We start from the raw sequence: 27,757 nt of genomic DNA, 5'->3' as shown, positions 1-27,757 counted from the left end.
TAGTTTTTTTCAGAGAGAGAGGAGAGAGCAGGAAGATGAAGCTCCAGTACCTTCACATCCACAGAGCCCCACCCCTGGCTGATGCCACCTGGGATCGCCTCTTAGCTAGGAAATGGCAGGACAGTGTAGCACAGTGATTAACAATCCAAGCTTTGGAGCCAGAGTTAGCTGCCTATCCAGTCAAGGAGAGCCACTTACAAGTTAGGTGACAAGATCAAATGAGTTACCTCTGTAAGCCTCAGCTGCCTTCTCATAAAATGGAATGAGCACAATATACCCTTCTTAGGTTATTGCAAAGATTACAGGAGAAAACATATGCAAAGTACTTATTACAGCACCCAACTGAGTGAGCACTCGGTACAGAGGAGAGAAAAAGATGGAAGTTAAAAACTGTTGTGCATTTACACACCCTTCCTCCCAGCTGAGGATTTATAAACATCATCAAATACAACTCAACTTTGAGAATACATTATTTGATGATTTGTGTAGCAGAATTTTATCTCCTAATTATGTTTTGCTTAGGCAAATGTCAAAAATGAGTTTCCACTTCCAGAGCAGACACTGACGGGATAGTGGAGACAGGGCTGATGGGGAGGAGCTCAGAAACATACTCAATAGAGACAGGATGGAAAACTTGTGCCTTGATCATTCATCTGCCTAATCTCAGTCCACAAATGCACACTGAGTGCGAACTGTGTGCATATCATTCCGGGAGGAGTGTGGGCTCATTTATGCAGGAGCCTGGTGGAGGGTGGGGCAGGACTACTAAGAGCACTCATAAGACACTCCTGCTCCAGGCCTGGGCGCAACGTCCCAGTGCATCATCTCACTGCTCCCGCAGAGCAAGTCTAGTTACAACAACCTGGGAAACCAAGGCTAAGTGTAAGGTTTAAAGGCTTGCCAAAGCCAGCAGCGTGAGAAGAGCAGAACCACCATTTGATCCTAGTACCCCTAAATGCCCAAGTCCAGGTTCTTAAGTCAGGCCTTTCAACAACAACAGGAGAAAATTTTTCCATGAAGCAGGAACAGAATGAGCAATGACATATTAAGGGGAGGCTGAGCATAAAAATAAGAAATAAGGAAAGAAATATAGGTTGTAGTTCAAAAATGAAGAGTTGCAACTGCCAAAGTTAGGGGCAGTGAGATGTCAAAGGCAACTGCACTTTACTTGTCAGATAATGAGGAGTTGCTAAGTCTTATTAGGCAGTATCTAAAAATTCTCATCTTTGCGCACTATGGGATAGAGCATAGAGACTTTAAAGCAATGTAACACTTATGTGTTGGTGTCTAGAAATCAGGACGGATTATTTCTAAGCAAGAGATGAAAATCTGTTGACACAGCAATCAGGACAATGTGGTGATAACAAAAAGTCAAAGAAACATGGGACAAGTCCGGTTTTAGAAGAATTTAAAAGAAAGCAAAATACTTGCAGGGAATCAAGAACTAAAAGTAGTAACAATTCAACTTTTAAATGCTAGAGAGCTGTGTATTCTCACTTTATATGAAAATACTTTTGAGACAGAACAAGATGAATCAATAATCAAGATATCATTACCGCAAATTCACAAATGAAAGCTGCAACAGTGTAAACTCATATAACAGCATCTAAAATCTCTTCTACATCCTTTCTTTTACCTTCCCTCAGCATTTACTGCCTGAGTGCCTACTAGGGAGCAAGCACATAGTTACAGAGGGAGCAAGTATTTGGGGTCATAGTCTATGAGGGAAATAGACATTAACCAAACAAGTGCAAAACTAAATCCCTAACCTATAAACAGTCATGCCTGACACAGCTCCACGCCATAAAAGGATTCCCAACAGGAGGAGGAGGGCTGCTTATGCCACAGTTGCCAGGTGAAGGGCCCTGGCGTCTCGGGACACTTACCCAACCACGTTGCAATGAGGGCTGCATCAATTCCATCTATTGGCTCACAGATCCGAGCCACAACTGGGTGAATCTGCTGGGCCAGGTAGTACTGGATGTCAATGATTAAACTGTCCTGTTTCTGCAGCTGCTCAGGCGCATAGGCCCTCTGATTGGCACTGAGATTTGACCCATCCTACAAGAAGACATGAAACAGGTAAAGGTGTGAGAAACTCAATCACACACACTTGATAAAAGAGGGGACAAGTGAAATTCTATGTGTCTAATTCTAAGCACCAAAAGTCCTTTTGACCTACTGGCAGACATTTCATATGCATCTAAGAGTAGAAGATCAAGGAGAACATCTTGCCCACTATCCAAGAATGTAAATCCAGCATGTGTTGTGTTCTATTTTTTGTTGAAATAGGAAACCAACAAGATGGCATGGCAAGATTGAATAATTCCACCTGCCATATCACAGAAACATATTAAGACTTGCTAACAATCTAATCAGAAAGTTCTTTTTGGACAGATGACCAAAATAAAAACATGCATCTTTTCATTATGTTAATGCAACCCCTTTCTGCAAGAATGCTTATCTTAGCATCATCTTACATACTTTGGGGTAATACTTTCCATGAGAGCTGTATATATCATTGAGAAGCATATGAGCCAGAGGCAATGGCAGGGTAAGGAACTCCCACCTCTCTCCCCAGGTAATATCCAATGTAGAAGATCTAACAGATAGAAGAAAAACCAATGATGCACACTGGTGGAGCAGCTGTGTTCCAGCAGCATAATATCGGACTACTAGGATGAAGGACGTGTCACTTTGTGCTGTTTACTTGGCTCTTCCTTCCTCAAGGAAAGGAAGATGGGTCAGAGAGCCTTTTTTCAAGGGTTACCTCTTTATTACAATAAACATTGCAAAATTTGATGTAAGTGGCCCATGTGCGGCCTTGTAGGTGAGGTCACCATCATCTGTGAATGCAAAAGCCATCACCCTACTGGACCAACATCCAACAACTCCCTCCACTCTTTCTCTTGCTGCAGCAACAGAATTTAATATTCAGACTAGTCAATTATAACTATTCACAGTGCTCAGCTGCTCTGCAAAACTGATTATAATGTGAATTCTATTCTTTCCTTCCTGCTACAATCAGTCTCAGTGCAGCGCCCAACGCAAAGAAGAGACAACCTTCCACATGGCTGTCTTTACCAGAAGCCAGAGGCAGGAGTCTCTTTCTGTAGCTAGACTCTGGATGGAAACAAACTGGGATGTTTATCAGGCAGATTCTGCCTGTTCTAAGATACGATGAAATGCAGAAAAGAAGCGAACCTCAGGTTAAAAGTCTTGCTTATAAATATTTTTCAGCCGTTTACAACACCGTGAAAGAAATTAGGCAGAATTAACCAGCCTTAATTGTTGTCCTTTTAATCGTTTGAATCATTAGATGTGAATAAGGTGATAGCCAACGACAAAAACAGTGGGAAACCACCATGGGCAGTGTCTTTTAACAGCACAACTGTTTTCAACTGCCCGTTCACAGACACATGAACTCTGGTCAACTTAGAGAATTATAAATTTTTAAATGATGATGAGAATTATGAATTTTTAAATGATGATGAGTCTAATAAGTTTTAATGGTGAATAAAGAGGAAAATGCTTTTTTTTAAAAAGGTGCCTCAGTTACCGTCCAATGTATCATTTTATCTTCTCAGTGTGTTTATTAAAAAGCAGTTGAAAATTTTTAAGCATAAGCTCAGTATTAAAGTTTTTATGTTAAATATCCACATAAAAAACTAACTTCAACAGTAACCCAAACATGTTACTGTAGTTCAAAAATCTGAGCTGAAACAAGACTTAATTCAAGAGAACTGAAAAGATGACAGGTTTTGCCGTGTTGTGTTGCATGAATGTTTAGGCTATGACATAAGATACATCCCTCAAAGACCTAATTTTCACAGTGTATTTAATAGCATGCGGACACTTTTACAAACAGATTAAAAGCAGTGTTGGTCTTCTATCAAGTACCCATGTGAAAATTTGTTAACGTTATAAAGTACACTTCACAGGGACAACAAGATATAGTCGATTTATTAAAAACTGTATGGTCATGTTTGGTAGGAAACTAATGAAAAAACTCTAAATGGGTGACGAGTGGAATGTCCTAGAAAATTACATCTCGTAACAGTTAAATAGTTAAAATTAAAACAACGTATGGAAGCTTTTTTAAGCCCTGAGCAAATAATTCACAAAGATTTAACAAAAGCACAAACTATAATATACCAGGAACATCACTCTCTGATGTCATCTGCATTTACAGTCTGAATAAGTCCTCAGTAGAACACTATATTCTAAGTGCTAATTTTAAAGAAAACAGAACCTATTTAGGAGATAGGCTATTCTTAGATGGCACATTTGCTTACAGTCCTCTTAAAGACGTATAATATATACTTTTTCAAAAACATGGCTGTGCTATGAAATACAAAGAATAATTGAGTGCTTAAAAGCAAAAGGAGCAGGTAATTCTGGCTAGCAAACATGCTGAAAAGTGGGCATGTCCCACTGCTTAGGGACAAAAGTAAATTTAAGTTCTCCAGTTTTTCTTAGCATACAGTGAGAAGAAGAAATGAATAAACAGAAACATTTAACAAGCAAGTTAAAACCAAGCACCACTGGATAGGAAAACTGTCAAAAATACATTAAACAAATTATTGTGCTACATTAGCTGATATCAGCATTTTGAGCTTTTCTATGTCAATAAGACCTGAAGAAGAAATAAGACCTAATAATTAGACAATCAAGGAATATAAACTTGACTTTTAAAAACATCAATCGCACTACCTCACATCGCCATTCTAGATTTAGCCAAAACATCATTGTGGCAAGATTTTATTATTAGATGCTATTTTATAGAACCTATACAATTTTTCAAAGTTGTATGCTGCCATTTGCCCCTGTCATTAATAATCTCAGAGTTTTCCCATGTATGTGAAGACATTAGTGAGGGAAAAAAAAAACCTAGCCTATTTACCAAAATCTTTATTTGCATAATATGAAAATTGTTTTTTTGAGATGAGACTTGTCAGAGGCAATATGCAAAGCACATTAAGGGCTTGAGTGAGTCAGACATTTATGGAAATATTTTCCTGCAGGAATTGGCTTTCTGTAACAGTTCTTAATCAAGAGTAACCCTAGGAGGGAGACAGAGTCAAGTGCTGATTCCTGTCCATGTACTTAAATCATTTGTTATGTACATCCTCTACGTACCGAGCAGATATTAGCAGAGCACTTTCAGATTTCGAGAAGACTCTGACTTTAAAACACATTGAGTGTAATTCAACAAAGATCATACTGCCATGAAGTTTAAAGCTTATCTAAATTTTTGTACTGTAATTACACGATGCATTAATTAATTAAAAAGTTTTACTCAAATGAACTATGACCTTTAATAGAAAACACAGTAATTTTTAAAATTTTGGACAAAGGCTATGACTGACCTTTTAAGATGGGGAAGGATGAGCCCTCTCCTTTGTTCCAAATTGGAGTTAAGCATTTTCAAGTAAACAAAGGTGCTCTTCAGTCCTACCCTATCTCCTAACCTAATGTTAGAGGCATGCACTGCCAAAGCTGGTTAGTGGTTTAAAACTGCATTCCAGAAAGCCTACAGGTCCCTTTGATTGCCTCATGGAACAGAAAGGTAGCAAGGACATGAGTTCTAGGGGCCCCTCCACTCAAAACAAATTGGGGGGGGGGAGGAGAAACGGATTAGAAAGTATTTTTAGGAACTCTCACTTTTCTCCGGAAAACCTTTTATTTTTTTTTTTCAAGTAATCATTTGAACATACATGAGGGGAAAATGCACTTACTCTCTTATTCTACCAACATTCATTATGGAAACTGTTGCAAAGGGAAGAAAAGATTTCTGCTGGATATAAGACCAAATATATGACCAAACTCACATACAGTTTCATAGATGTTTAAGGTTCAAACAGTAACTACTATCAAAAACCTCTCTCACTCAAATCATTCAGTAAACCAAAACACTGGTCTTAAGTGTTTTATGAAAAGTATGATAAAATGTCATATTCTTGACTGATATTTTTAAAAACTGTAAAAATAAGCCAGCTCTTTACAGCATCAATTATTCGAAAGACTACTAAATGCGTGCATTTCACTGTTGGTTCTTAGGTGATACAAGAGTCTTGAGAATCACCAGTTTTACCTGACAGATGATATATGACACAGTGTCGCCAGCTTTCACCTTTCGGCCACCTTGAGAATTGATCCAGAGGGCAACATGTACATGAGGAAGGCATTTTTTGTCAGGGTAATCCTGGGGGTCCTTTGTCAATGCCTAAAAGAGAAAGAGAGAACCAAAAGCTCAAACTTCAAACTGAAACCTTTCTCATACATATATACACTATGCACATCTTTGTTAGAATCATACCATCCATATGAACATAAAAATGACAGAAACCGTACATAGAAAACAGAAACTTTAGACATCTATCCTCAAGGTTCTACTCTCGTTCATTTAGTGGCTAATATAACCAGATGCATCCCTGACAAAAAAGAAACACAAGTTTATAGGCCGTGGCACATAATACTTGGATAGAAAATTAAGACTATAAATCAGCCCTTAGGCAGCGTAAGAGTGTCTCCTAATGTTTGCAATTCTCTCACTGAATTTACTGGTTAGGACTCATACATAATGCCACTCTGACATAATGATCTGTTTCTCAAAGGCTTCTCAACCTCAATCCCAAAGGCACCAGAAATCACTGTATTTACTCACACTGTCAACTTAGGTTGACAAAGGCAAAATGAGTGAGTTTATAACAGAAAGTAAGCCCCCTGAGAACAGGAATACATCAGCCTCTTCACAGCTGCATTTGTAGAGCTCTGAACTTGGTATAGAGTAGTAACCAACTGTTTGCAGAATATTTCCCTTACTTTGCAGTAATAATTCACTAAGTTCTAGCACTGTAAAGTACTGTGGGATGAACAAAAGTTAGCCACTGGCCCTAAGTAATTTGCTTTTAGCAGACAGCACCCATCCCTTTACCCCGACACACACACGCACACACACACACACATACACACACCTTCGATAAGCAACATGTGCCATTGGTGGGTATGAACAAAGTGTTGTGGAGAAAATTACAGCAGCCAGACCACTTCCATCTGAGAAATGACAGAAATCATGACAGAAAAAAAACTTAAGCTGGCATATGAAGGAAAGATTTTAAGGAAGGTGATAGGATCAGAACGTTCTGGGTAGAGAAAAAAGACGTTAAAGGTGAGAGGTGAGAAGACAGTCTAATGGAATAGAACTCAATACACACAAAGGGAAGAAGGGACTATCTAACTCTGCAAGGACTGGGTTTCAAAAGACAGGAGGAGGACAGGGAAGAGGGTGCTGGTGACTACATCAACTGTTCTCAAAGTGTGCTCTACAGTCACCTTGGGATTCCTCATATCCCATCAGGGGGTTGCAAGATCAAAACTCTTTCCCCAAGAATACTGTTTGCACTTGGTGAAGTGGAGGCAGTGGTCGGGAAACGCGCCGGTGCCTTAGAAGAATGAATCAGGGTAGCAGCGTCAACCTGTGCTAGTTACTGCTCTCCTCACTACCACACACTCACAGTCTTTTTAAAAGCCAGTGTCACTTAAAATTGTTCTTGGTGAAGCAATAAAAATTATTTATTATGCTGTAGACAATGGAGCATAAGGTACTATTTTGTGTGACAAAACAGGAAGTATGCCCAAAGCATGCCTACTGAATGCTAAAGAATGAAGGTTGCTCCAGGAAAAGGACTTGTGTGATTGTTTGAGTTGCAAGCTAAACCAGCTGCCTTTGTCATAGAACTTAATTTTTACCTGAAAGATTGACAGGCCAATACGGTTATTATAACTTGGATACCTGGCAGACAAACACTCAGAAAAGAACCAAGTGACCCTGCCACTGCAAGGAAAACAACTGACAGTGTATCTTGTCTATGATAAGTTTTAAGTTTTTAAACAAAAGTCACAATTATGGAAATCTTGTTTCCACCACATCAAGACTGTCTTGATGATATAAATGGAAATTTTTTAATGTGATTTCTCATAATGTATAATAAAAGGCATATTTGGAAGATCTTCATAATTAACAAATTACCCATGCATAATGGCATGCATGGATAAAACATCCACTCCAAGTACAATACACCAACAGATTTTAATGTAAGAGTGTATCGACAGTTCATTGATATGGTTTCCACATCACAATCTTTAAGAAAATACCAGTTACAAAGTTTTGGTGTAAGATTAAAGAAGAATACACACAACTACCTGAAAAAAATTACTGCAACACTTCTCTTTTCACCAACTACATATTGTGAAATGATTTTCTTCCTATACGTCAATGAAAAGCACCTATCATATGAGAAACTAAATGTTTCCCACCGAGACAGTTAAAGGATTTGGAAAATTGTAAAACATCACTCCTTTGGCCATTTTTTTTGTTTTAAATAGTTATTCTTCTTGCAAAATGTTATTCTTCTAACCACATAATAGGTTTACTACTATTTAAAAATAAATGTTTTTGAAATTTCTCAGTTTTAAATTCTAACACAGTAAACATCAACATAAACAAAAGTTCTTGGGGTCCTCATTTGAAGAATGTGACTGCATCCCATGACCACAACTTGAGAACTGCTAGAGAATAAAGCAGTCCTCAAGCAAGGCTATACTACCTACACTATATACACTTTCTAAATCATACACTAAGTGTAGGAAACAGCCTAGGAAACTTTTCAAGTATTTGAATCTCCTCAAACCTGCATATGAGAAATCTTGATTGACTTGAAGGGGTAATACCTTCCAGAAATCTTAATCAATATAACTTTACTTAAGAAAACAATTTTCTTCTTCAACTGACTACACTTCAGTGCAATGTTAAGAAACTGAATTTTATCTGACATACTTTCCAATTATTAGACTGGCATTATTTGGGGATTTTACAAATTACATATAGAAGACTTGATTTTTTCTTTCTCCAAATGCTCCCTGGGGGCTTAAACTTCAAGTTAGCCAGGGCTGTAAAAATCACCTATAAAGTATTTTTGTGTTACTTTATGAAATATATTTAAGCTAAGACTGGGGTAGTCGAGAAAATCACAAATACCTTTCTGTTCCTTCTGGCAACAAAGGCTAAAATCTCTACAAAGATAAAAGAACCTACACCCTGGGTGACACTACTATTATCAAGCCCTACACCAGCATCAAAAAACACATAGGTAGATAGGTTGGTAGATAGGTAGAAGAGCCTGCTTTAAGACCATTCATGACCAGTGGCATGGACCCTTCCATTCCACTCTCCTCAGAAAACAGTAGAATGTACAGACTGAATTGGTCACAAGTTTTGAACAGTAGTCAGACAAATGTTAATCAGGACATGTATCACATGTGACATACAGCTAGCTTACTGTGAACAAATCTAGGAATCATTATGATATAGGCAGTCCTCACATCCATCAGAATTTACTATACTTCCACTAAAATTGCAAAAATTCTCATTTAAAAAATAACATCAAACACTATCTGACAGACCATAAGCATCTTAAAAATATGAACCATCCTTACTTATTCAACTTTATAACCCAAATTCTAGCACTCTGTAAATAAGAGGTATTCCGTGTTTGATGAAGGATGATTAAACAAGCAAATGAATCCTTTTAATGCTCATTGAACAACTATTATTTGCCAGCTACTACCCACTGAAATGAAAAATATAAAGTTTCAGTCCTGTCACAGAAAAAACTGCATGCATATCCACGATCATACTGAAGATGTAACTATTATTCTTACTGATGATAATAATAATAATAATAATGTTTCTATAAGTTGGTAATTACAGAAGCTGAGTGATATCCAGAATTCTAAGGTAGACAAGTGTCAGGGATACAATCGCAAAATGGATCAAAAATATGATAGAGGGGAAACTGAAGTCATAATTCTCATTCACGTAGTTCTTGAGAAAGAAAACAAAATGATATCTCAAAGTAAATCACCTTCTAACGGGCACAAATGATTCCACAGTAACAGGTGTACACTGCTCACTTAAAGAGACAGTGCTAAGGTACATGTTATCTTCTTAGAATACTTATTTCTATTATTTTGTACTTGTTCATGTACACATAATTATCTTCTTTTGTGACTTTAAATACATTGCAGCAAGGTGTAGGACACAAATGAATTGCTTAAGAATAAATACAAATTGTAAGGATATGCACAGAAAATATTCATTCTCTCTAGGAATCAAAGAAATGCAAATTAAACCCAAAGGTAAAACATCGTTTCATATCCACTATGGTAGTAATGTTTAATTTAAAGATCACTAATGATATAATCACTAATACAAGCAAATATATGGTAAAATTGGGATACATATTTTGCTATCAATTAGTATCCTTTTACCTAGCAATTTGGCAAGAATCATATAGCTATTCCTATATTTTCACTCCAGTATTTCATCTCAAGAAACCTAAACCAAGAAAGTAATTCATCCAAAAGCAAAAAGATAAATGAGGAAAGATATTCAGTAGTTATTTACAATAGCAGAAGTTAAATTAACAAAAAATTCAAATTAAGATTTATCAATGAAATATGAGATTATACTAATAAACATGATTTTTATGGTGTTACAGGAACATGGAAAACTGTTTATATTAAATAAAAATAGGTTTCATAATAATGTATGTTGTAATTACTACAATGTAAAAATGTTTTCAAGAGTCAGGAAATACGCAAAAAAGACAAGAATTACTTTAGCACAGGGGTATTATGAATGAGTTTTCATTCTAAAACTTCCATCTAATGTCATCTAATTTTTTGTATGAACTCTGATAATGAAATCTATTTATTGTAAAATGGTATTTGCAAAATTAGCTTCTGAATGTGTAAGGGTTCTCATTATAAATGGAAAAAATCTGTAACATAACATTTTGTATTACACAGCACTTGGGAAACCAAGATTTTATTTTTTCAAATTATGTAAGAAAAAATATTGCCTATTTTCAATGATTAAGTCTGTTCATGAAGTTATAACATATATATTTTTAAGCATAAGCACTTTGAAGCAATTTGAACAGAAGTGTTACTACCATCTTAATTTTCTAAATAACTGTCCAAAAAGCTTTCTTTTTACAGTGCTTCTAAGATTGCTTTCTGTGAAGTCTGTCTCCCTTTCTCTTTCCTTTGCTTGCTCCCTCCCTCCTCTAAACAACTGTAACTTAGGAGGACTATTCAAAACGGTAGTACTCTCTAGTCCCCAAAACATCAAGCAGAACCCCTGGAAACAGGTCTCCGAATCAGTGTCAAGAACGGAGAGAGAAGGCCCCTGCAGCAGACAAGGCAGGACTGGTGGCTGGAAGAGGAAGAGCAGTACGCTCGTGCTGGATCTGTGAGATAGTTGTTAAGCAGCTTTCATCACCAGCTAGAATTCATTTCAATTGCAAGTATGAGGTGGTTCTTCAACTATCTGAAGGAGGAGAAAAACACATGGCAGCAGCTGGGCTCAGCAATAAATGCCACATTTACCTTGTTAATTTCAAACTGGCTCACTGGGACACTGCCATTTAGCACACTTTCTCCAATTTCCATTAACCTCTTCTGAATATTTTCCACTATAGTGTCCCGGCTTTGATCAGAAAGAATCTGGCCAATGACAAAGCTGCAAAAAAAGACAAGGGTTGGATTTTTTTTTTCTTTTTAAGTATCGTAATAAATGCAAGAACGGGAAGCTAAATGCCATTAGATTAACACACAGACAGACAAGAACTGTATTAAAAGCTAACGGGGAGGGTTAATGTCCAAAAGGCCATTACTACTTGTCTTTAACATTTACTCTACCGAAGGTTTACCAACCTTGGAATGCCAAGTCTGCCCTTAAACATACATTCATGTGGCAGTTAATGCTCCATACAAAATGCAGATAAAGGAAAGTGTGCAATCCATCACATATCTTTGCGATTACAAAATTCACAAGCAATTATAGTCTACTCATGTTAAAATTTTAGAAGACAAATATTTCACTTTCCTCATAAAGCACGAAGATATTATCTCTGATATCAAGATATCCTTTCCACCCAAAGAGGAACAGTTGACAAATAATTTATATATAAAGTTCTTTATGCAAATGTTAAAAAGCAAAGATTTCAAAATTCTTTCTTCAGTTTCATTGTATTGCTATGTTCTCCAACCTTGTGCTCTCTCTCAAAAACTTCATGCTATTCTACCAGACCCAAAAAAAAAGAAAGAAAAAAGAAAAAGGAGTAAGGACGCCAATATTTTATCCATTTTTGAGAAAATGCAGAGCGAGGGTTTGACAGCTGCATTATAATTTGTCAGAAAAAGAACCCTGACAAAAACATTTGTATAGCTTTAATTACTAATACATTTCTAACTCAGAGAAATTTACTTCTATTATGATGCATCTTTTCTTAGAAAACACAAAGCTGAAGAGAACACTCTAATCGACAGTCTATACAAAATACTTTCATCTTTGGGTACATTTGGGGGCAATGAAGCATTTCAAACTACATTTCAGAAAAGGCTAACAGTGACCTATACTCGGATGATCAACTTTGTCTAATCAAGAGTAGTTTTGCAGAAGCAACAATTGCTCAATCTCCCAACTTCAAAGCAAGAGGAGACTTGAAAACAAGTGGAAAATGCTGATATTCAGCAATATTAAAGTTAATTTAAAATTTTGTTTGAAGAAAAAAAATTCATCTGTATTCAGAATTGGTCAGGTTCACAAAACAGGAATGTCTCAAAGATGGTACATTAAGTACTTAAAGAGTTGTTGCTTTTAAATAGATAGTAGAAATTAATGTGACTCTAAAAAAAGAAAAACGAGGTCTTATCACAATCTTTAGTCTCAGGTACAAAGCTTGGGGGGAGGAGTCGGATACACTGCTTACTATTTCTGAGGGACATGTGGGATTTGAGAACTTGCTCTTAGATTAATCTGAGATTAGGAAGAATCTGTCCACACAAATGATAGGGGAGGGGACAAAGTCTCCTTTGTGGCCCTCTCTGAATCCCAGAACACCTGAAGTCACTGCACAGAGAGAGACCTTAACCCTCAGATTATTAAAGAGGCTCTAGGAAGATTCAGGGACAAAACACACCCCACTTTCTAACAGGAATTTTAAGGCAAAACAAAACAAACACAAACTAACTCTGTAAGGATCTAAAATGTGAAGTCTTACACTCACCAAAAGTCAACACTCCTCACACATTTCTGCATCAAGCATTTCTTACTGAACGAGTCTGGTTTTTTCTAAATTTTAGTAAACTATCAGTAAAATTCCATGCCAAGTGAGTAGGATTAATACACAATAATAATGACAAAAAAGGAGGGTGTGCTTGGGCAGAATCACAGGTGTTCCCCACAATATCAATGCTTAAAATTTCTAGAGAGAACAAAAGCAAAAATGAAAGCTGAACTTACTTTCCAGTGTCTTTAGCAAGATCACACCAATCTCTTCTAACTATATCTAATCCCTTCAGCTCCTGTTTGGTGGAGTAATTCCCATCTGATGTTGGCTCCACAACAAGGGCCGCATATTTCTTTTTCTTCAGCAGTAGCAGAGACTTGAAAATACCATCGATGTCTATTTCAAGCAGTTTGTACAACTTATTCACTTCACTTTTTACCTGTGAAAATTTCAATTGTTAATTCCAGCTCCCAAAACTTCTACTAGGGAGAAGAGGAACATGTTACAAATGCCCAAGAATTAAACAAACAGAACTTAAAGTCACACAAGACCAAATGCATTTTATCTGCTTATATGGAACAAAATATTATGTTGGATACACTGCAAAAACATTGAAAAAGCACAGGGAGAGAAACATAAAAAAATGACTAAATATATCACCCCACTCAACCAGAGGACAGAATTGGCAAGGTCAGCCCCAGAAAACTTATGAAATAGGCTTTTTTGCACCTAAAAACGGAACATGTACTAACCTTCAAATTACTAATTAGATATTAGATAGTCCAACAAGTATGTGGCCAGAGTGAGTAAAACGTTGGCCGTTAAAATAATGACTGATTTTCCTGTACCTCCCAGAGCATCCTGAAGAGCACATAACTACATGCCGAATAAATAAACCAATAGTCACCTGCTCTTTATTGATAGGGCTAAGGCTTTTCAAGATCCAGTAAGAGTACAAGATGCCAGGCTTGCGCTCAAGTGAAGACTAGAGTTCAAATTTTACATGATTCAGAGGAAAAAGGTAACAAGTGGGTAGTCTGTAAGAGGACATCTTAGCTTTAATTTCCTGGGACTTATTTCAGCATGGCAAGTGCTCAAGAAATACTTGTTAATTATAAATTGCAACTAGGGAGATACAAAAGATTATTTTTAATGTTCCCTTACCTTTACAAATATATTCTAAGTACTCCTGTAAAACTTATGTTTGTATACATAGGCATGAAGCTGAGTAGGTATTTATCCATCACTATGAGGGCATAAAATGCATCTGAGTAGTCCTGGAGACATATTTCTCCTCAGGAATGACAATGTGATAAGTACTAATAGTGTGATCACATCTTAAACTTACCACATTTAGACTATTTTCAAAGGTAAAACATATCTATCATTTAAGGAAAATACAACTTCTTTTGACTCTTGCCCTCAAAACAAACTGGAGAGAGATTTAAAAAAAAGAGAACAAAGAATTGAAGGCACTAAATTGATTATTTTCAGAAGCATACACATGTACACATAAATGCATTTATTGAGTTGCATTTTAAAAACAGAATATCAAAGTATATAAAACAGATAACTTCATCAAATTATCTCACCTTGTTCCCCAATTTAAATACCTCTTCCAGATTGGTGCTATTGGTGTTTATCATAATTGAATCTGTATCTCCATAAATAACTTCAAGATTCATCTAAGAAAAGGCAAAAAATATGAAAATTAATAAAAGTAGCGACCATTAGACAATTCAACATAAGATTTTTCCATACTACAGAAATTACAGTTTCCACTGATTTTTTTCAAAAGTTTATTCTTATCCATATCGCCACAGTGTATAATTGAAGATTAAGCCCCAATAAACTAGGAAGGCAGGTATTACCACATTAAGAAAATCTCCCCTAAATTTCTTAACACAGAGAGAGTGGAGTGGGAGGGGAGTTCCTAGTTTCAACTGAAACAAAAGGTGGAACTGAATCATATAAAGAAGGATAAGAGACTAGAAAAGGTCTGTTACCCCCTGTGCCACAGCTTAGTGGTCACAGCACTTTATGAAGCAGAAACATCATGGCTTTTTTAAACTCAGGGGCAGAAATCCATATTAAATTATTAACAGCTTCAAATGGTATTCAGTAGGCTATGAAGAGTGCCAAAAAGAATCAATCATAACAAACAACACTAGAGCACATACTGTATAAAGGCCTGGAAGTAAACTCTAATTAGCACTGTTACTAATTTGCTTGAAACACTCAGATACAGGCTTCAAGCAGCGGCTAGATCATATCAGGGTTAGTAAAAGAAAAAAGCTATAATCCATTAGGAGGGATTAAAGCCGTGAACTAGGCATCCCAAGAAGCCATTTCCAAGTCTGTTTGGGTTGCAATTCTCCTTGAATACAAAAATGTCACCAGGCATGATATTTAAGAGTCAGTATATGATGAAAATGCACAGCATTACCTTCTGTACCATCTCTTTAGTGTGCATCAAAATCTAAATGAAACCAGAAAAGTCGAGATTAATGTTTACATAATTACAAAAACATAAATGTGAGCACATGGAGATAGGCAGCCCAACAATCTTATTTCCATCTATTTTTAAAGTTTTTGATGGTTTTCTAATTACAACTCTCAAAATAACAGTATCAATATAACCTAAAAGTAAGTTTACCTCTATGCTGATTCTTAGCCAGAGATATTCCAGTAGATCCACTGCATAGCAAACAGATCTATGTAATGATCTATCTTTAATAAAGATAAACTATTCATATTACTAATATTTAAATAGAACTGCTTGGCTAAAAAAAGAAGCTTGACTGAGCATTTCAAATCTGATAATTCTTACTCATGGTATTCAGGGTCTTAAGAAGTAAAAAGAAAAACATACATATAGATGCACCAGATTTTAATTTCTTCTCTAGACTAAATTCCCTGAAGATAGAAAGAGCCCCACTATATTCTCTGGAGCTAGCACTGTGCCCAGTACAAAGGTGAGGCCCAGTAAACATTCAGTGAAAACAAATACATCAGTAATATGGATAGATAGGTCTCTCCTCAGGTCCATATATTCCTAAGACAAGAGACATGCAGGTTAGAATGTGGATCTAGATACACAAGGATATAAATTATCTTGGACCAGATCAAAAGTAACACACATTTAACAAATGAAGACCTCAAGTAGTTACTATGACATATGAGTATTCTGCGTGTGTGTGGGTGGGAGCACACACAGGTACTATGCTAAGACTATCTCATGCATTTTCTCAGTTTTTGACAACCCCCAAAGAGAACTCTCATTTGTATTCCCATTTCTTAGATGCAAAGAAGGGGGGAGCAATTAATTTGTCCAAGTAAGTGACAGAGCAAAGATATAAAACCAAGTGAGCATGGGCCCTTCATCCCTCCATTCTATTACCTCTCCTCCAGCACCCACCTTCCAAAGCATCAATCTAAACCAGAAGTCATTTTTCCAAAGGGCCACACAGAAGATTTACTTCATCTATATTTCTTTTTCCTACCTCCAATCGTCATTATCAGCTAAGTTCAAAACTCCTGGCATCATTTTTGTCTTTCTTTGTCCTTCATATTAGTCCCCTATAAACCCTGGCCTGAGATCTCTTCCACATGAACTCCCTACTTTCCACTTCACTGCCCCTTCCCTTTATTATTGTCTCCCAGTGTAGTTCAGGCATTCATTGTTCTGTGTTCTTGGGGAAGGAAACTCTTTCCCTGATTGGGGGGGGGGGTAGGGATTGGATGGTGGTGAGTAGATTAGGCTAAGCCTGTGGTTTTAACAGTGGCTGGTTGTACACTGGAATCACCTGGGGATATGTAAAAAATAAAAATACCCATCCCCAGTAATTTCTTAAAGAAGCTCCCAAGATGAGTCTTGCGTAATGGGAAAAGTTAATGGACCAGTGGCTTAAACATCATGGCAATCACATTCTGTACAGTTCACAGTTTGCCTCACCCCTGACTTCACTCCTCCCGCCCCCAACTAGGCGACCAGCTGCTAGAGGTCAGAACACATGTGTGCGCCTCCAGCCAGGTGTCACATGAAACAGGCACTCAAGAAACTGCTAGGTGACTGATAGTTCTCATAGTAATCCTAATGACTTTCCTACCAGGCACTAAAATTGAGTTTACACATAAACAAAAACATTCACTCTCCTCCACTTCACCTTTTAAATATTTAAATCCCAGGGAAATGCACTGTGGGAGAATACCTGACAATTCCTTAGGGGAAAGGCCGATAATGAGATCAACCCAAGCCAAGTTCATCATAATGAGGATGGAACTACTGACCACGAGTTCTCTTCACCCTCTCCCCTTACGCCCTGCTAGGTTTAGTGTTCCTCGTCATAACGGACAACTCCACAAGTTAAAGATGCTAAGTAAAACTCCTCAGGAGTAATCCATCAACCTTTTGCATATTGCAGTAACCAATTTCTTCTACTCTACTTTCATGTAAACCAAGCCCAGCATGTCATTCCTGAGTGCACCTCCAAAATGAACTTTTACCTCTAGATCTATCCCCCACCCCACTCTGTACAGCCACCAACTCACAACCATGTCCATGCACAATCTGCAAATCCACAATAGTTTTCTCCTTGGTGGCAGGGATCGCTTGGTGGTTGTTTCGCACAGAAACAGTAGAAAATTAAGCAAACTATAAAGACTATCTTGCAAATGCTTTTTTCACCTGGTATTTTACCTTAGAGATTATTTCATATCTATACATAAAGAGTTGCCCTGTTGTTTTTAATGACTACATAGTACTCCATTGAGTAACTCAATCATGAATTCTTCAAATAGTGCTCCATTAATGAACACATAGGGGTTTCTAATTTTACCTTTATAACCTCACTTCAACAAGCCAATCTGCCAGTAACAAGATAAACTCCTACAAGAGGACTTATTGGGTCAAATGTGATGTTTCCAAATTTTTCGGTAACGAGAGCTAAATAGTTCTCCACAGAGGATGTACCCATATCTGAGGATAATTTTAATCACCATCTTTCCAGTGGATCTCAACAGCAACTGGTGACAATATTCTGTGTCTTAGGCCCAAGGTCCTCTTCACAGCTTGTTAACTCTTCACTCCATTCTATACCAGACATCCCACAACCAAGCTGACCCTGCCTCTTCATTCTTTTTAACAGAACAGTGGTAGATGGTAGGTACCCCAGTCAATCCAATGCTTTCCACCCAAGTTCGTCATCAGGATCATCCCAAAGATGCCCTCAATTGAAAATGCTCACTGGGGAGGGCTCAGCTGTTGGATGCCCAGTGGACTACTAAATTCCTAGAATCTACCAGAGGGTCTGGAACATGGTAGCTATTAATGACTATTTGTGGAATGCTGAATGAATACCCTAAGGGGAAGACAGTATTATAAATCCCATTTTACAGATGAAGAAACTCAAATTCTGGGATTTTGCCCAAAGTAATAACTAGTCAAGAGCTTGACAGAAACTGGTTCTTAGGTTTCTTTTTTTTTTTTTTTTCCCAGTATGCTTCACACTTCCTCATTTAAAAGCCCATGAATGTTCTGGAAACCAACATTAAAAAACTTATACATTACAGATATTTTCCCCATTAAGGAAATGCATTCTTTTAAAAAGCCACAGGTATCCAGAAAGGTCTACTGGACACAAGGTATAGTGATTACAAGACGACCGTTCATAACTTCACTTCAAAGTGACATGTCTAATATTAAAGCTACCCATTCTGACAGAAAATCATTTTATAAGTGCCAACAGCTAGAAAACAGGGCTATAAAGCCTTGCTAAATTCATTAATAAGGCAGTCTGCAGTTATCTGATTTCACAGCAACACCTGCATATTTATCTACTCATTACCAATTGGATGATGGAATTTTTTCAAGCACATTTCAAAAATCTGCCAACTTCAAGTGTAAAAAAATAAACTTTGTGGTTAATTTTTCCCTTAACAAAGTACAGCTGTTGAGAATAATTGTTCAAGATCTTACCCTGTAATGTCAACTGCAGCAGAACAAAGAGTATTTAATTAGCAAATCTATCCAGTAATTCAACACCTATTATATAAAATGCCTTCGTGATTTTATTCAGGATAATTTGCTAAGAGGGTTATTACTGACATTCAGATGGAATTTAAAATTCCTACGCAAGTCGAGTCATAATAGCAGTAATGATCTCCCCAATCAGGAGATTCGGTGTCACACAAGGCTCTCTTGCAATGCAGCAGCCGATTTCCTGACTTCTTAATTCCTGGGCTCAGCTCAGTGAGAGCCCTTCATGCCGATATTTCAGTCAGCAATACATCTTTAATGGGACTCTATTAAAATAACTAGAACAAAAATGACTTTTTTTTTGGTTAAAAAGAATGACAGCACTGCCATCATATCAATCATTGCAGGCTCTGCAGAACAGTGCCGTGAGGGGAAAAGAGGAGGGGAAACAGGAAAGGAGTGAGGTGGGGGTGGGGAGAGCAATAATGAAAATAATACCAAAAGGTGTCTTAACCCCAATCTGAGCCTCTGAAGGCTGGGTGAAGGGTGGTGGGAACTGAAAAGGAACTATAAAATCAATTTCAAAACATCGTATCCTAAAGAAAATACAATGTAGTTTACTAAGCAGAAAGAGCATGTTTGTTATGCCAGGCTAATAACAGTCACGAACTAAGGCCAACTACTTACAGAGGTGTGTATTTACAGGCTCTCCTATCAAGGCCAGATAAAGTCAGGGTCTTGTTTTTTGTCAGGACAGAATACAGGCGTCCTACATTGCATTCAAAGGTGATGAAATCTTTCTAGATACAATTACACACCAAAACAGTGCTTAGTAACATTAAACGAGAGAAAACACCAACTTTCCACAGTTAAACAAGTTCCAAGTTCCCATCCAAAAGCATGTATATTGCAGTGATATTCTCTAACAAGAAACCCACTCTGCAGTCAAATGCTCTAACACTGAGCTACACCCCCTAGAAATGCACTTTGGCATATGATGCAGATACTAAACACAACAGAAATTCTACTAAGAAAATGTTGGACCAGGTCAAATTCTCAACAAATAATGCATGAAAACAGAATGACAAGTGAAATTTCAATGGCTTTGGGATTCTTCTGTTACTAATGACAAAATTAGAAATAAACTGGAAAGACTTTTTTAATACATTAGCATAATGGGGTAGGAAAATGAGTGGTTTTGAACGATAGGGAAGAGAAAAGTAGGAGAAATATAAATATTATGATACTTGAAGTCCAACCATTATCTAATCTTTACCTATCCCCAATTTTAGCAGTTTCCAGCAGGACTACTCAGTTCTTGGTGAATATTTATTTCATTTTCATGCTATAAGACTGCCTTTCCCCTATGTTCCTAGTCCCTGTGATTCTGACACGCATGCCTCCTCTATAAGATGCTCAAAGAGCAAGGGCTAAGCATGGATTTAGTAAATAACCTATTTTCTATCTTTACCACATAACATTTCTATGACACTGGGTTCCTTACTGCCCTTAAACCTTAGTTTTTCCTTCTTTAAAACCGGGATGATATTACCACCTAGTTCCCTGAGCAAGGTGAGAATAGGAAAAACTGCAGAAAACATGCTTTGCAAAGAAAAAAACATTACACACAATATGAGTTATGAAAAAAAAAAAAAAAAGTCAGGGACCTGCAATCTGAGTACTGGTTTAAGCTGCCCAATTAGTAACTAGATGATTTGCAAACAAACTGCTTTCCCCCTCCAGGTCTTAGCATCCTCATTTATAAAATGAAGAGGTTGGGCCTCCCTGGTGGCACAAGGGGTTAAGCACTGCACTATGAAGTGATCCGCAGCCTCTGCAGCACGAGTTCGATCCCCGGCCAGCCAGGGAGCAACCTACATGGTGCAGCAGACCTCTCCTGTCTCACCCACTGCTCCCCTCAGCAGTGTACTTCGGTCAATCTGCCTGTTCTGTTCCCCATTCTGTCTCTGGTGAATCCTCTCACCCCCACCCCCCGCATCTATTAATATAAACAAATAAATAAATCTTTTTAAAAAATGAAGAGGTTGGGGATTCTCGCAGCTCTAAAATTCTAGAATCTAGGTTTGACATGTAGAAAGAAATATCTCTTCATTATAACTACTTGTTTTGTATTTCAACCACATTCATTTCTTTAATATTAGAAAAAAGAAGCATTAATATAACCCACAAAGATAATCAGCATTACAAGAGTATATTTCCATATTCTAGACTGATTTTGAGGACTATGTGGTTGCAAAATAACTAGAAACATGTAAGCTCTCACAAGTTGTCTGCATACATCTTTATGCACTTCATGTAAGTGGGTGGGTATACTTATAGTACATGAAAACATGACACCTTCCGTCGTGCTAGGTATCTTTTCCACACCAGAGTGTACGTATACACATCTACACAAACATCAAGTTTTCTCTACTGAGGCACCACTGACATTTCACATCCGGTAATTGTTCGTTATGGAGGGCTGTCCCTGGTCTCTACCCACTAGATGCCAGAGCACAGATGCACGCGCATGCACGCACACACACATATATACGCTCCAGTTTTGACAACCAAAATTGTTCCCCCAAGATAGTACCAACTGTTTCTGAGGGAGAGGGACCCACAACATTTCCACTGGTTGAGAACCAGTGATATTACACTATGATTCAACATTTTCTCTCTCCATGCCTGTATTCAAGTCTCTGTTCCAAAAGCATGCATTCTAAACAAGTCCCACACCGCAGACCACAGCCTTCTTTCAGAGGTGCTGTCCTTCTTCGGGTCCTCAACCTGCCATTTCCCCACAGTGGTTAAAAGTGCAGCTGGGACATTAGGCTAGGTGGTGGCTAATTTTGTGTCAACTTGGCTAGGTCATGATACCCAGATATTCGGTCAAACAACAGTCTACATAGCACTGTGAAGTTCTTTCTTTCTCCATGAGTCTGACACTTATATCAGTAGACTTTAGGTAGACTACCTATCACAATGTGGGTGGGCGCCATCGAATCAGTTGAAAGCCTTCAGAGAAAACACTGAGGTCCCCCCAAGGATGAGGAAATTCTGCTGCAGACTAGCTGTCTTTGGACATCAACTCATGTTCCATGTTTGGTCTCTAACCTGTGAGCATGCCCACAGATTTCAGACTTGTCAGCTCTCACAATCACATGAGCTAATTCCTTAATATACATAAAATCCCCCCATACATACCCACCTACCCACACCCTATTGGTTTTGCCTCTGGAGAATCCTGACTAAGACAGGCTGCTTGGGTTCAAAGTGTAACAACACTGTTTGCAAACCGATCAGACACACAATAGCTTCTCTAAGCCACCAATTCTGGGACTGCAAAATGGAGGTAAGAGCTTCATTACAATAGGGCTACTGTGAGCATCAAATGTAACCACACATGTAAAAAGATTTCTACAGTCTCTGCTACCTAAGTGCTCAATAAATGTTAGGTATTGTTACTTTCCAACAGGGACATCTTTCACAAAGAATTTAAGTCAGAATATCCTTATCTGACCTCCCCCACCTAGTGATATTAATGTTAGTCCATTGTACCCCCCAAACACTCTGTGTATCCCACAGCATGCCACTCTGTTCTAGAAGGTAAGATGAAGACATTGTAAGTAAATTACTAGCAGGGATCATATTTAGCCATTAAACCTAACACGTTGTCGGGCACGCAGTAGTAACTCAATAAATATTTATTTCTCAGACTCTAGTAAAAAGAGGCAAACAGCAAGAGGTCCAGCTAAAGAAGAGCAGTCTTAGACTGACAAGTGCATCTCCACAACAGGCCCCTGAGCTGGTTACAGAGAGCAGCGATGAAACCTACACACAGGTTGGGCCTCCCTGGTGGCACAGCGGTTGAGCGCTGGGTTGAGAAGCTGCCTGCAGCCTCTGCGGCACCGGTTTGTTCCCCGGCTGCTCCCCGGCCACCGGAGGAGGGTCCCACATGGCACGCAGACCTCTCCTGCCGCCCGCTGCTCCCCTCAGCAGTGTACTTCGGTCCTTCTGCCTGCTCTGCTCCCGGCTCTGCTTTGGTGAATTCTCTCACCCTCCCGCATTTCTGACTGTACCCAGTGCATGTATAAACAAACAAACAAGTAAATAAATAAATAAATAGAACATGCCTCTATAAAAAAAAAAAAAGAAGCTAAAAAAATCTACACACAGGTTAAATCAGAATGCCAGCTTGGGAGGAAGAGTGAATCAACTTTAATCCCACCTTCAAATCAAATGGATGTTAGATAAATACTCACTCAAGAGAAATGAATTTCTACCCCAATGATAAAGGCCTGTTCATTAGAAACGTCATTAAAATTGCACCTCTCCCTGACAACTCTTGCTTCCAGATAAACTGATTTTAAATCTTTAAATTTACAGCCTAGACCTTCTGGTAGCTCATGTGTAAACGTAAAGCACTTTGAATAAACAAAGCTTTCTGAAAAGTTTCTCCTCCTCAACAGATACGTTTGATGATATTTATGATTCCCTCTCAATTACTGTTCCACAGTTTTACAGGGTCTAATTTTGATCTAAAATGACTTTGAAGATGTGAAATGAAAAGCGAAGCTCCTTCTTGTCTTCTAAATTCTTGTTTCCAGCAGAAATATTCATTCACCTTGTAGATTTTTTTAAAATATGCTTTATATTTCAACTTTCAAAAAACTGTTTTCAGCTTTAAAGAAAACTTCTTTTCACAACAGTCTTACTCTCTCTTCCTCCTCCACTCCAACCTCCAGTTTAGAAACTCACATCCCGTGTTGCACTTGAACTCACATACAGTACTGCCATACTTGGGATTATATCTGACTCAGGACCCTGGAGAACTTGTAGAGCTGGCTTTAAAGCACACTTGAGCCAAATCTACTCACAGACATAAGAGTTCAAGTACGAGCCTATACTCTTAAATATTAAATTCCTGGGTGCGGGGAGCCCTAAGACACCAAGATTGAAACTAGAGCAGGAGATATTAACCTAAGGTCAATAAACCTGAAAATCCCTGACACTGCAAGAGAAAATATGAATGTGCACCTATATGCATTTTTCCAGGTAGTGGGTACATGTAGTTCATCAAATTTAAAATAGCAATTCTGTTAAATGTAAGTACCATTGAAGATGTCCAATTAGCCAGAAAAGCAGAGTTTTCAGGATTTTTTTTTTTTTAAGAATCCATCTAATGTCCATGAGACTAGCAACACTCTACCCAAAGGTCTTGGCCTCTTGCTTTGGACTGAGGGCTGCTGGCCCCTACAGTGTCTTTTCCTCACAGAAAAACATGTACATGTCAAAAGGCTCAGAGATTTGGTTTCGTGATTGACTCCTTGCATTACTCATCCGGGGGCTAATTAAAATACGGCCAAACTATGTCCGCGCTTTAGTGAACACCAAGATCAGGCAAGTTGCACACAACCTGATTAAAATTGACTCAAAGTGTCTTACTTACTTTAGTAATCACTTAGACGAAATGAATTTTACATTAGTGGGATCAAGCCTGCACCAGGCCTCAGTGGAAATGAAAAGGGCTTATAGTAATAGGATTTATAAATCCACCCATTAGGTTAATGGCTAAATGATTTACATGTAACTTTCTCCCCCACCCCGCCTCCCCTCACCCTTTAACTCAGTAAAAACTATGCTTGGCATTTTCCACTGCAGTACCATACACAAAGGAAATAGCCTTTCTATTTTGGGACATTCTAATTTCTAATAATGGCTTGGGTAGCTACCATTAACTCTTTCAAAGCACAAATAATTGACTAATAAAATTAAGTATTCTATAAGGCCTGAAAGTGCTTAATTGATCATAATTGTCTATTTGAGAAGAAGGCGTCAGGCTGGTTATGCTCAGATAATGAAGTTGGGCAATTCTGAAGCACTGCAATCAAGATAATACTTACAGCTAAAAAGGACATTAGCATTTTCTAGAATCTGCAACATTTTCTTTATAACTGAGGTCATGGGAAAATCTGACTAGAAAACTTTGAGTTCCTGGCCACCACAAAGGGCAGATGTAACTAGTTGCCACTGTCATGACTAAGCACCTGGTCTGAAGCACACCTGGAGAGCACCTGGAGAACAACCTTAAGTTGGAGATGATGCAGTATCATGTTGCTGCCACCATTTGGATGGAAGCATTGCTGATTTCTGGAGAGCTCCTTTTCAGGATTGGTGTGTGATGTGATAGCCATGGGACTGGTTCACCATCACTCTCTACTTCGAGAAGGTGCCCAACACCTCAGAGGGCAACTCCCTTGCTCAATTCCAGGGCTAGATACTCAATTCTGTTCTATAATGATCATACTTCCTATATGCCCTTCTAACAGAAACTTTTTTTTTTTTTTTACAAAATGGTGCTCCTCAGCCCCTCACTGATTTTATTAGAAGTTAAAAAACCAGATTCTATGAATAAGCTGTGATTAAAATAGAGGGTTCCCACTTCAAAGAAAATTCTTCCTTTAGAAAGATGGTCTCGTTTCAACTGTGCTGTCCTGTCCAGAGACACATGCATTGTGGACACATCTTCAGACATCTTCTCTATATTTAAGATCGATCAGATCACATATTCCCATTTATCAATCATTTCTTCAGCTACCCCATCATATTCTATACTTTGGGAAGAATCCACACAAATATTGAAAGATACAGTAATCAAGGTGAGAAAAGCCATTTACAATGGAGGTGCAGAATATGGAGAAATCCAAGTATCCCTACCCAAGCACAGCAGGACCTGGCTGCTCACTACTAAAAATAAAATTCCCATTTGCTTTTGAACTTCATTTCATTTCCACTCTCTAATTTTGTCAAGGCACAGAACTTGATACGAATTATAAAAAGCACTGTTATTTTCCTTTCACTTAGAACCTCAAAAAGAAAACTCATTCATTCACTTACCAACAAGTACTTACAAGTATTTACTGAGCACTTCTCACAAGCAAGGTGAAAGGGAACAAGCTAGGTGAGTGATTCCAACATGATTCCTCCTCTCTATAGAGTGTAACTTCTAGTAGAGAATCAAACATACAATTGGAAAAATACACAACACATAGAATGGAGTCCCTGGGGAGGGAGTTAGAAGAAAGTTCACAGGAATAGACTGTATAAGAAGGTCAGTTATAGGGAATAGTAGGAAAAGGATCCAAAGTAGGTGAGGATCCAAAGGCTAGAGGGAAATTCTCCAAGTGATAGAAGTTTTCAGGCAAGTTATCTGAAAATAAAAGTTTTGTTTTGCATAAGAAGCATGGTTGAGGCTAGAATGCTTGCAAAGCAGGAAGGAGGAGGAAGATAGGCCAAACTGCAAAGGACCGTATTAAGGATGTGAAATGGGGGAGCGGGGCTACATAATCAGACTAACAGCATAAATAGGTCTCTGGCTATAAAATATGTGGCAAATACAAGGGGTGAGGGGTAGGGTGCAACATGCAGGGAAAAGTAACGAGCCTTAAAGAACAACACAGCAATAGAATCTAGAGGACTTGGCAACTGGCTGGATTTGGAGCATGAGGAAGAGCAAGGAGTCAAGGATCATTTCCATGTTCCTTGCTTAACAACTGGGTAGACAGTGCCATCATTCATTGAGACAGGAAATCCAGAAGGGGGAACGGGTTGGGGAGCAGAACCAGAAGGGCAGTTTTGGAATTGATGAATCTGCTATGCCTGTGAACATCTGAATGCAGATCACAGGGAGGCAAATGGAAGCTAAGATGCTTGATGGAGGGGACATCAAAACTACAATGAGATACCATATTACACCAGTGAGAACGGCACATATTAAAAAAAAACCAGGAACAACAAACGTTGGTAAGGATGTGAAGAAAAAGGAACTCTCCTGCACTGCTGGTGGAAGTGCAAACTGGTCCAACCACTATGGGAAGCTTCGTGGAGATCCCTCAACCTGCTAAAGATGGAGCTGCCATATGATCCAGCAATTCCACTCCTAGGTATTTACCCAAAGGACACAGAAACATCAATTCAAAAGGGCACCTGCACCCCTATGTTTATAGCAGCACTATTTACAATAGCTCAGCTATGGAAACAACCCAAATGCCCAAAAATAGATGACTGGATCAAGAAGATGTGGGACATATACACCATGGAATATTACTCAGCAATCAAAAAGATAAACTCATGCAATTTGCAGCAACATGGATGGAGCTGGAAGGGATCATGCTCAGCAAAATAAGCCAGAAAGGAAAATACCAGATGGTCTCACTCATAGCAGGAATTTAGAAAACCTAATAAGGGACCAGGAAAAAGACTAATTATAATAAAGTAAAAATCAACAAGCAACAAGCAACTATAAACAGAGACACACTACAGGGGGAGGAAGAGGGAGTAGGATCAAAACAAGGGTGGTAGGAATTGAACAGGGACTATAACCAAGATGAAAATGCACACATTGTGCAGAAATGAAAAACGATGTAAAAATATATAAAATAAAAAAATTGTAAAGTTAAAAAAAATAAATGAGATACATACTTAAAAAAAATGGAGGGGACATGGGAAGTTTTAGGTACAAGAAAGTCCATGCTCAACAGAGACACAATATGTGAATACATCAAAGCCACGTGAGCATGCAAATGTCAACAGAACACATCAGACCGACGGCGCCACTCATGAAGGGGCAGCAGGAGGA

The 27,757-nt window shown here is 38.2% G+C and overlaps 1 protein-coding gene across 2 annotated transcripts in view; it reads right to left on the bottom strand.

The window, feature by feature from the left end:
- The window catches only part of POLA1 (DNA polymerase alpha 1, catalytic subunit), a gene marked incomplete at both ends in the record, with an annotated part of 266,915 nt that overhangs the window by 144,378 nt on the left and 94,780 nt on the right, over nt 1-27,757 (bottom strand). For both annotated transcript variants that reach the window (XM_084258559.1, XM_084258560.1), the window contains 6 exons: nt 1,887-2,061; nt 6,095-6,226; nt 11,455-11,587; nt 13,373-13,578; nt 14,732-14,824; nt 15,586-15,618. In XM_084258559.1, the coding sequence (XP_084114685.1) occupies nt 1,887-2,061; nt 6,095-6,226; nt 11,455-11,587; nt 13,373-13,578; nt 14,732-14,824; nt 15,586-15,618 (772 nt within the window). The remainder of the gene's footprint in view (nt 1-1,886; nt 2,062-6,094; nt 6,227-11,454; nt 11,588-13,372; nt 13,579-14,731; nt 14,825-15,585; nt 15,619-27,757) is intronic.

The sequence above is a fragment of the Talpa europaea genome (assembly GCF_964194135.1).
Source record: "Talpa europaea genome assembly, chromosome: X".
NCBI classification, from domain to species: domain Eukaryota; kingdom Metazoa; phylum Chordata; class Mammalia; order Eulipotyphla; family Talpidae; genus Talpa; species Talpa europaea.
Note: the sequence above shows the minus strand (reverse complement) of the source record. Positions and strands in the feature narration are given on the sequence as shown.